Source organism: Danio aesculapii, chromosome 15 (genome assembly GCF_903798145.1).
Source record: "Danio aesculapii chromosome 15, fDanAes4.1, whole genome shotgun sequence".
In the NCBI taxonomy this organism is placed as follows: Eukaryota; Metazoa; Chordata; class Actinopteri; order Cypriniformes; family Danionidae; genus Danio; species Danio aesculapii.
In genome coordinates, this window is record NC_079449.1 from 30,657,849 (window position 1) to 30,669,108 (window position 11,260).

Sequence of the window (11,260 nt, forward strand, 5' to 3'; positions counted from 1 at the left end):
GGTGATGCATGCTGGTTGGAGGGCCTACTATAAACCTTTTTTTTTTTGGCCTAGGGCCCTCAACCCCAAAACGCCTCTGCAGAGTTCATGAATGTACGCTGTGAGTACCTTAATCAGGCGCAGGGTCGTCGTAAATGTGTGTAAAGGTTGTACTTTATTTTCAGATGTTGTGCAGAAATGGAGGACCGCCGTTCAACGAAACGAGCTTAACGCCTGGATAAAGGAAGACTTCCTTGTCCCTTGCTCTTCCTAGGGGGTTTCCAAGTTAATGTAGAGCAGGCACAAAACATGAACTGCTGCCAACCTTGGATCATTGTACACACCCATCTGTTTGACTGCAAAACATTCCCTATTTCTGATGTAGTTAATGAATACACTATTGCGTGACTGTTCAATAATTAAATCATGGTATGTTTTTCAAGACACGGGATATTTATTTTGAATAGAAAAAAACATGCATATAAGCACGAAGAAAAACACATATGCAGACTTTTTAATTGAGTTTTTTTTTTTACGTTTATTACTGCTTAAAAAATATGTGATTTAAGTGTTTATTGTTTAAACAGTGCTTATAATGAGATAACTATGTCAGACGATTATTCTTACCCTGTTTACATTTTCATGCATGGCCTTTTAACTTGATATATGCAAATTACGAGATTTTAGTTGTTCATTTAATTTAGCATTTTCCGAGCTGAAGTTAACGGGACATTTTAGTGAAGATACGCTATGATAACGGAATTTTATTGCTCCACAATCGGTAAGTCACTGGTAGCCTATAATCGGTATATAAATCACCTATAGCTATCATTATCGATTAAATTACTTTATCCCAGTGATTTCTGCAATTTAGTCTACCTATTTTTTTTCATAAAAGAAAATTATGGCAGCGATGAAACTTGTTTTCAAATTATTTTTTTTTCAGATATTTGCTGTGTAAGGAGGCAACAAACAGATAAATAGATAACTAACGGTTTGTGAGCAGTGTTTAAAACAACGGTTTGTCCAAAAATAGACATTCTGTCATCATTTACACGCCCATTATTTGTTCCAAACATATTTCTTGTCGTTTCTATTGAGCACAAAATGTATATATGGTAGGACAAACAAAGTGCTATGGAATTAACTAGTGGTAACTGCTGTGAATATAAGTTGATTGGTGATATGTAAAAGCACGCACACACACACACACACACACACACACACACATATATATATATATATATATATATATATATATATATATATATATATATATATATATATATATATATATATATATATATATATATATATATATATATATATATACCGAAACTGCACAATGACATTTGATGCATATATTTTCCTTATTCACCTAATAACATAATCAAACCACGTTAATAAAATACCAGTAACAATTACGAAAAAATATGTTTATTGTACAAAACATAAATGATTAATTTGTAAATTATACTCACACATCTTTTTGCTCTCTGCAATCAACCTTGCTGCTCAAAATCTAAGCTCAATCATGCATTCTATCATTGGTTTTTCTTTGACACAAAAACAAAAATAATACAACAAATGCATTGAAAAATCAATCAATTATGACACTGAATTCTCTCGCAAAGTGCTTGGAAAAATGCATTTTATAAGTAGCACATCTCTGGGTTTAAGATATCCCTCCTGAAATAACTGTCGTCGCTGTATGAAAACAAACAGTCTGAAGAGCCGTAGGGCGCATACTCTGAAGTGGCCATGCCTTCCTGCACATCGGAGCAGTGCGAAAGGCAAAAGCAATGCTGGAGGTTGCAGTGCTGATAGTGGTAGCTTTCTGGAGAGAAACTAGAGCTCAGATCCATCCGTGTTGGGGAGCTGTAGCACGAGGAAGATGAAGAGTGGGACTGAGGGGGAGAATAACTGTTGTAATCGACTGGACTGGGGAGATTGAAGGGGTCTGAGGGTATTCTCGATACCTGAAATAGAATACAAAATCATTAAAAACATGCATTGCATAGTAGGCAACACGACATGGTTTGGAATGCTAAAAATGCTTTTAATTAAAGTAAAAACACATACCAGGCTTGTCCCGTATATGTCCGTATTGGAAGGTAGATATCCATTAGACCACTGCGAAGAAGTGGGGCACACGAAATTACTGTCGCTGAAAGTCTCAGATGGCATCATGTGCATCATCTGTTGATGGTCATAAACATTCTCAATCTGGATGTTGGCATTGTCGGTAAAGGGACGACTTTGAATATAGGGCTCTTGAGCTTGCATTCCAGAGAAGACATCAAGGTGGGCTGTGGGGAAGACAGAAGAAAATGCTGGCTTGAGCACAGGAGAACATTTAAATTAGGCCAGTAAGACTTGAGATGATGTCACGAGACCATCAGCCAACAGCTAAATCACATTTGAATAGTAGTTTATAAAAAAGGAGATCATTGACGGATCTGTTAGGAGCACCTATAGTAGATGTAGGTTTCATTGTTCCTTTTGTTTATTTTGAACTATTAGAGCTGGTGCCTGGCGATGGATGAAAAAGAGTTCTAATTTGGAGTATAGTAAGTTGCATGCAGTCAATCTTTTCATTTGTCTTGTTCTCAGATTTCCTGGTAAAAAAAAATCAAGCTCTTACATGTTAGCAGGGAAAGGGTTTAGCAGTTTTTTGTCTACATTTTCAGGTGCTTGTAAGGTTACTGAAATCTGATGCTTTTGTAAACAGCAATGTGAAATTTCTTGACTGCATGCGACAAATGAAATGATTGAGACTATCAGTGAGCCACTTTATTTGTCAGATATTTTTTTTTACTTACCATTCATGGTCGTAGAGCAGACATCGCGATCAGCCATGGCTTGTGATTTCTATTGGATTGAAAGACAAGCAAGCATTAATCATTCGTTCAGAGGAAAGCAGCAGAAATATTTCGTTATGTTGTAAAAAGCTATTGTGTAGTAACTGAAAATACAAGCATAGGCCTGAGGGGGCGTGGTGCTTTAAAACATCTGGTTGCTGAATAAATTTGATCTTGCCCTTGTGCAAACTTTTTCACTTTACATTGGCTAACATTAACCAGTCAGAAGTGCCTACTTGTATATATTTTTGTATTTTTTGCGTGCATATGTGTATTCAACACCAGTGTTTACCGTTGCGGTTTTCTGTGCCTGCAGGGCTCTGTGCTTCTGCAGTAACTCCTTAACGGTGGTCTTCACACGCACACCCTGGTATACCTTCGGTTTATCTGCTAAAGGGAAAGCAAATGTCATTCACCACTGAAATAGGCACAAATTTTCAATATTTTTTGCAAATTTGCACAATTTATTAATTCTTGTCATTCAGAACATAAGTGTTTGCAAGAAATAAATCCAATGAGATCAGTGTTGATACAGTTATCCATAATTAGGACAATGTTTCTGGCGTTTTTATGATTTTATTATTTTAAATAAAGTTATCTTGATTTTTTTGTCAAGTTTTAATGTTTATTGTGAAACATTTACTATTCATTATTTTTAAGCGGATCGGGTCTATAAATATCAGTTAAACTGATATGAGGGAAAACACTGGTTGCAATGGATGCATATTTTATATTTTTTACTTTTTTTGTCATGGAGTCAGCAAACAATATTTGCATAAAAATAAATGCATTTTTTTTATTTTATGAAATGAACAGGCATGAAAATATTGCATTTCCAAGATTTCTCCTATTTATTATTTTGTACATTATGTCACTCGTTTTGGATAAAAGATAATCTGCAAACAGATAGCTTTATATTTTCCCCATAAACCCTACCTGTGAAAAAAAAAACAAATAAATCATTGCACAATGCTAGAAGTCGATCCCCGTCTTCACAGCTCCATTGATATGAGTGTGCGACCCGGCAGTGAATGGGTTAGTTTTTGCATTACAATGGATAGTAGTGATTTTCGAGAAACATGCTCTCCAGCCATCTTTGCTACGGGACGGCGGGTTTAATTTGGAGTTCGTTTCGTGTAGTTGCGAAATAAAACCTAATTCAAACAGGGGAGAAATAGAATTATTGAGCGTTTCACCCGAGAGCAGAATGCGCAGAAAGTTGGGCCAGAGAGAAGCGAAGTGAAACAATGTAACAGCTGGCGGACCGGGAGAATGAGAAGCTTCCTCTGGAGACGCCGCACATTTCAAAAGTAAGTAAAATACTCTTATAACAACAAAAACAGCAGCTTACAAGCGATCAAAACAATTGCACAGCTAAAGCAATGGTAAAGTGCATGTTTCCATTAGAAAACCAGATCCAGATTTGGTTAAACATAATAATAAGCCAGGTTTGTTTACGAGCGCACTGGCGATAAGCCATCGTTTGTTTCTGTAAATTCCCTAATAAAGGTACGATTTTGCGATTCGCTGTGCAAATGTGAAGTTATTTCTTGATTTATTTAATGGGCAGTCCTCTCTTCTCTTCCTACATGCGCGAAGCCGCGCCTAACATCTTCCCCCAAATTTGCGAAACGCGTAAAAATAGATGAAAAAGTTGTTGTCCTTCTTTTCTAATTTTTTAATTGGTTGTTCGGGCTTGTGAAGACATTCACAGTGGGACGTCTTCCTGATTCGCGTTAATATAGGCTATATAAAAATTCTGTAGGAACATAAGTTGGTTTCAAACAACGCCACGCCATGGCTGAGTTCATGGAGGCAGTTGAGTTTACAGAGAGTAAAAAGTGCGCTGATGTTGATAAGATATCAAAAACGTCCCTTCGGCACTGTTTTGATGGGCTCCGTGAGATAGCTATGCGAGTTAGAATATCCTTATAAATATTCATATACACTGTGCGGAATAATTTGAATTCTGTTTAATAAAATTACGCTCAGCCACCGTTTAATGTCAGTTATTCCGAACGGTAAAGCTCAATTGCACACGGTGGTCGATATCGTACTAAAGTGTAAAAAACGACAGTAAATAAATGTTCATATAAACCCATGTTCAGTTTTGCTCGAGAAAAGGTTCAATAAAAATACAATGAAATACAGAGACTCAAGCTATCAATAAAACATGAGCTTAATCACCATAAATACTGTTCCCACAAACTGCCATATTAATAAAAATGCATGCATATAAAATTGCACTAATTTGTTTAAAATCAATCCTTCACACGTGTTTGCTGTTTTAAAATATTAGTTAGGCTGCATTCTTTGACCAGTAATTTCCATGCAATTCATTTATCAAAGTTTGAATTTTAATTAATATTTTTTTCTCAATGTTTTTCAGATTGCTGAAGACAGAAAACATCTTAAAAGAAAAGAATAAAAGAAAATTGACTTACCAGACATATTGGCCTGAAAAAGAGGAAAACTCTGGAAGAGCTACAGTGAAATACCCCAACGTCAGTTCTTTGCTCTATTATATGGGCAAGAACGAAATATTCACAAAAGTCTCAAAAAGTCTTAACAAAGTAACCTCAAAACACTCTCATGACATACAATTATACAGTATTATAGCTAGGGATATTTTAGTTTGAGTTTTTCTCCCCTCATCCCTACTATTTAAAACCCCAAGAACTCAATGATTTGACAATGATTTGATTGCGCGATACTTTCAATTTGAATATTCAAAGGCTTCGTAAAAAGACTCATTTCTGAGTGAAATTCGCTATTAAAGTGGATATAATAACATCTCTTGTAATAGAATGTTATGTCATTTCACATTTTGACATCAACCAAATATATATTTTTAACATTTTATCATCCTTTTGGACTTGGTGGTTGGAGTCTCCCTTAGAAACACTATTTCAACTTTGCAGTGAGTCTGAAAGCACAAATGAAGTTTTACATGTCATGACACATTGTAAATATCTTCAGTAATAGGTAGTCTTGTGGAAAAAAATAATATTCCCTCTTGTAAATTAGATTTATGCATTATTTTAAGAATTACTGGAGTAGTGGGCGTGGCATATGATAGCAGCCATGTTTGTCACCAGAACAATTGGGACGTTTGTAAAAGTCAAAGTAATGCAATAGTGGAGGCATCTATAAAAATGATAAATATGAAATATGTTCAATTTAATTTACTTATTTAATTGAAAGTGCCAGCCGAGTTGCTGAAAACCAATGCAAGCTATAACGGACATGAAAACCAGCAGTATTCATATTAATATTCATTAATTTCTTGCTCCACTGCATTTTTCTTTTCGTTGAGTTAATAAATAAATTAATTAATATGGCATGTTTATTAGCATCATCACACAGACCGTGAAAAAAAGTCTGAAGTGGGCTGCAGTTTGATGCTGAGTGATGCTGAAGAGACTCTCACATATCCGACTTTGGTCACTATTATTTTTGGAGTAGCTAATGTGAACGAAAAATGCAAAGTGGCAAAAACCTCTTAAAATGCAGAACCATCATAATTATGTTGTTTATTTAGGTGTGTCAGACTATTTGTCACGCATTTAAGACTGAAAGCAGCCGTCAGAAAAGATGCCACGCAGGTGTTCTTTGTCTGGAAAAAGAGGTCGGTAAACAGGTCTGCGCTACATTGAGTACAGTCTAATTTACACATTTTGTTTGCAGGTGAAGAATAATTGTAGATTCGAGCATTAATAAAAGCACGGATGAGTTGTTTAATCGTTTTAAAACATCTTATTTATTGTCAATTCCTCCAAGGGCACGTCTCGTCTTCCTTGCTGAAATTGTTTAGTAAAGTTAATCCGCTGCAAACATATTTGCAGTTTCAAAATGTTATTTTTCTAAACTTTCTCATTTTGTTATTCACTTTGTTGAACAATTCGTTCGTAATCCCAAGAAATTTCTTAAGTAAATCGTTCATATGGGTTGGAGGGGTCAGTTATTGTGAGGAAGTTGAACGTCGCCCTCTTGTGATGAAACTGAGGAAGGTGTTTCACCATGCGAGTCACGCAATGCTTACTCAGATCATTTGCGTATTTGGCAAAACGAAATCTTATTATTAAAGATAAGGTGATCAGTACTGGAATTAAAATTTCTGTTAGTTTAAAAGTATTCCAATAAAATGAGTCATGTTGTGTTTGAACATTAAATAAGTCTTTTGAGCGTTTAGCCTCTCCCTGCACATTATGGCTTGATTTTCGGTTTTATTCTAATATTTTTGTATCTTGGGCAAAGAAAAAAAAAAAAAAAAAAAAAAAACGATATTGTTTCATTATATAGTTTTGTTTTTCCAATAGTTCTGGTCTGATAATCTTTTTTTTCAATGGTCCTGGTCTGATTTATTTACTATTTATTTAGTTTATTTCTCTCTCACACAAACACATGAACACACAAATATGGACAAACCAAACCACTTAACCACTTACAATTATAGACTGTATAATTGTTTTTGTCTGTTCATATTTTACTCAAATCTATGTTGAAATAATAGTCAACAATTTTTAGACTGAAATTTATTTATTTACTATGACCTTTTATGTGAAGCTGCTTTGACACAATCTACATTGTAAAAGCGCTATACAAATAAAGGTGAATTTAATTGAATTGAAATAAAGATCTCCTTTGAACGTGCAAATGTCAAAAAAGGTGTGCAATGTTTCAGCATTATTCAGCGTAACAGATCATGTAAAAGTGAAATGCTTATATTCTAAAACATTCTAAAATATGTTGTATTGATTCAACTCAAATTTGGGTAAAATCTGAAGTAACCAAAAAACCAAGTTCAGAATCGAAATTAAAGTTATAAACTTTGGGTTGCACTATGATCTTTAGTGAGTATTTGTTTTAGCCTATCATTGTTTTCTTAGGGAATAATAACATTGAGTGTAAAGACAAGAAAGCAAATAAAACACCACTTAAAAATTCTCAGCTTCTTTGATACACGATTGATCCCATGTTTGAGTAAAACACAATTCTTCTAAAATTGCATTGTAAATGTTATTTAGAGTATAAAATGACACCTGGTCAAAGTTATGAAAGACAACACAATACTAATATTTTAACTTTAACTTAACAGAGGAGTTAAGAAATCAGGATTTGTTGGAAAAAAACCCTGAATTTCAGCCAACAAATTTGATTTATTTATCATTTTATTTATTATTTATTTTGACCAACAGTCATTTTCAGGAAAATGCAACAGCATTTTTCCATAGCTGTATACACTGCTGATGTTGATATTGTATTGATAAATGATAGCCCTTTACTTAGTAATTTATGGCAGAATCTGTTTCCAACATCTTTAAAAAATGCTGATATTGTATTGTGAAGCTATATAATAATAATACTTGCATTTTAAGTTGTCTACCATCCATATTTTTTGTTATGTTTTCATAAGACACAAGTTGGCACATCAAATGCAAAACAGGGAAAGTCACTGTGCTGTTGAGTAACAAAAACACTTTTTTGTAAGTCTAGTTTATTCAGTTTTTAGACATTTAACAACAGGATTTTGAATGTGTCACAAGAAGAGAAACAAGACTAACTAGATAATACACATCTACAATAAATATAGTAACAATGTAAAAAACTGCTATACAGATTCAAGGTCTGCTAACACAAAGAACAATAACTATAAACAACAATAGTACAGTCCAGTAATTTTTTTTAAAAGTGTGCAACAGTTTGATCACTGTTGCTTTAAATACTCACACTTTTAAAAGCAAAATCGATCCATCTGTTTTGGAAACAAATTGTTCTTAAAATGATTCCAACAATAGTGTGTTTGGTTATCATTAGTGTTGTGATGTGGACTCTGCTATTCTGTGATACAACCTCTTTTTTTTCACTATAACATAGCTACAATCCTGTTGTGGACAGTCTTTTATACTGAGTATTACCCTAATTATCCTGCTTAGACAATATAACTTGTGCTTACGAAAAATAAACCAAGATACAATTATAATAGAGGATACAAATTTAACATTAAACTGAAGATAGTGTTATTTGTTCCCCAATATTAAAGGGATAGTCGACCCCAAAATTTTTATTTAGTCACTATTTACTCACCCTCACGTGCTTCAAATCCAGAGTTTCTTTCTCGTTTTTGAATGCAAAAAAAGATATTTTGAAGAATGTTGGAAACTGGTTGCCATTTATTTCTATAGTAATTTTTTTGGTTTCCAACATTCTTCAAAAAAATATTTTGTGTAAAAAATAGATGGTATATGCATAGATAAAGTAAATTATAATATCGTTCTTGTCTAGATAATAGATAATAAATTAAGCTGGAAATCTCATATTAACCATAAACTTTCTAGAAGGATCTCTGTATTGAATAAGGCAACACATATTCTGGATCACAAATCACTTCATATATGTTATAGTGCAGTAATATTACAATATTTAAATTACTGCTCAGATGTTTATATTATTATAGTTATCTATGCAAAAATTGACAATCCATATAGTAAAATCAAAGAAATAAAAATCTATTGATTTGCTTCATTTTTTAAACAGCAAAAATAATGTATAACGCAAAAAAATAATTGACCTCTTGTTAATATTTAAAAATGGTTTATATATTGAGAAGAGAGATATCATTTTAGGAGCGAGTGTAACGTTACACATCCTTATGTTTGTAGAACAACATTAAGCATTCTTTTGTAGTTCACGTGTAAGGAGTGAAAATGTGGAACAGACTAGGTCTAGACCAGAGATGCCCAAACTAGGGCCAGCGGGCCAAAGTTGGCCCATGGTAACCTTTGAATTGAACAGCCATCCCATTTGAGAAGAGAGGGAGAATGATGGGAATGGTTTAGAGATTGTCATTTCAAATTTAATGTAAACATTTATTTGTTTGTTGTACTGTTAAGCTACAAAAAGCTAATTGAAATTAAATGTTTCAATTCAAATGATGTCATTTAATCAGATTTAGTTCAAAATGTACATACTGTCACTCAACAGATAGATTACTTTGTTGAGCAAATCAAGGCAAAGACTGAATACACTGCTTGACTAGTGTATTCAGCATTGAACTTCTGTGTTATTATAAATGTGATTGTTTTTATTGTAATAATTTATGGTTTAAATATGTTATACTGTATTAGTTAATATGATTCAAAGTAATGTTTTCTAATTATTTGTAAATTTTCTGAAATAAATTAGGAAATCACTCATGGCATCATTAATGTAAAATAGTTTGATATATTTTTCTTCAGCCCACAGCTATCAATGATATTTGGTTTTTGGCTCTTCATACGAAAAAGTTTGGGCACCCCTGGTCTAGACTCTAGAGCTCAAGCAATGTGCAAGTGTGACCCAGTGCAAAAATTAAAAATGAAACAAACAGTATAAACATGGTTTTCAGAATGTACAGTGCTCAGCATATAAAAGTACACCCCTCACAAATCTCTCTTTTAAATTCATATTTTTAACAGGAAGCTGTGCAATACTATATTTGTGCATATACATTAGATTAGCCAGTACTGAAGCCAAATCTGGAGCTTAGCTAACAAAATAATGGTTCAAAAACTAGTACACCCAAATTTATATGTTATAGAAAAATATTAAAAACAAATAAAAAAAAAAAGAGGAAAAATCTAAAGAAGCAAAGAAATTGAAAGATTTAGTTGAAATTTTGTAGGTTGTATTTTTATGTTTTATTTTTTGCAATATTTTGCATGAATTTAATTGTATTATCTTTCTATTACTAAATGTTTAGTGGCTAAAATATAATTCTAATAAATATATCTGTTTAATAAATCTGTTTTGTTCAAATGCACCAAAATACATTGCCTATATTCACTGAGAAATGGATAAAAATATTCATTTTCAAAGTGGGGTGTACTCAGTTATGCACTGTGTATAATATTATACCACTAATATATAATAATAAGTAAAATAATTTTAATAATAAGTATCATACTTAATAGTAATTATAAAATAAAATCATTTCAGGTAGCTGGCAAGATATTGTACATTTTTCATTTTCATTTTAGTTGAGGATGAAGTATTAAATAAAAATAGTTTTTTTAATTTTTATGTAATAATAATAATAATAAAAATTATTATTTTTTATATTTACTTTACAAATAAAATGTAATTTAATAAATTTATAGAATAATAATAATAATTTATTTTTATATTTATTTTACAAGCATTTATTTTATTTATTACATTTCAACAAAAGCTATATTACAGATATAGTAAAATAACACTGGAGTTTCAACAGACTACATTCATTTAATTACGTGATTATACTATAAAATATTTAAAATATCAAACTAAAATTTACTGGAATTAAACATAAATAATATACTTACGTAATATTATTCGTATATTATTATTTAAAATATAATAAAATATAAAATCAATTAAAACAAAATAGGAAAAATCAAGAG

General features: G+C 32.3%; 1 protein-coding gene across 3 annotated transcripts; it reads right to left on the reverse strand.

Moving 5' to 3' along the window:
- Positions 1 to 1,400: 1,400 nt before the first annotated feature.
- Positions 1,401 to 5,437, reverse strand: linc.pou2af1 (lnc RNA pou2af1). 3 transcript variants are annotated; one of them, XM_056474201.1, is made up of 5 exons: positions 5,285 to 5,437; positions 3,133 to 3,230; positions 2,802 to 2,850; positions 2,062 to 2,288; positions 1,401 to 1,958 (listed from the first exon to the last, which is right to left on the reverse strand). In XM_056474201.1, the coding sequence occupies exons 1-5, from the start codon at positions 5,289 to 5,291 to the stop codon at positions 1,632 to 1,634; spliced, it is 708 nt and encodes a 235-aa protein (XP_056330176.1). In that variant the 5' UTR covers positions 5,292 to 5,437; the 3' UTR covers positions 1,401 to 1,631. The 3 variants fall into 3 exon arrangements, with proteins under 3 accessions (XP_056330176.1, XP_056330177.1, XP_056330175.1); XM_056474202.1 differs by having other exon boundaries at positions 3,133 to 3,227; positions 5,285 to 5,306; XM_056474200.1 differs by lacking the exon at positions 5,285 to 5,437 and having other exon boundaries at positions 3,133 to 3,321.
- Between the last annotated feature and the right edge of the window lie 5,823 nt (positions 5,438 to 11,260).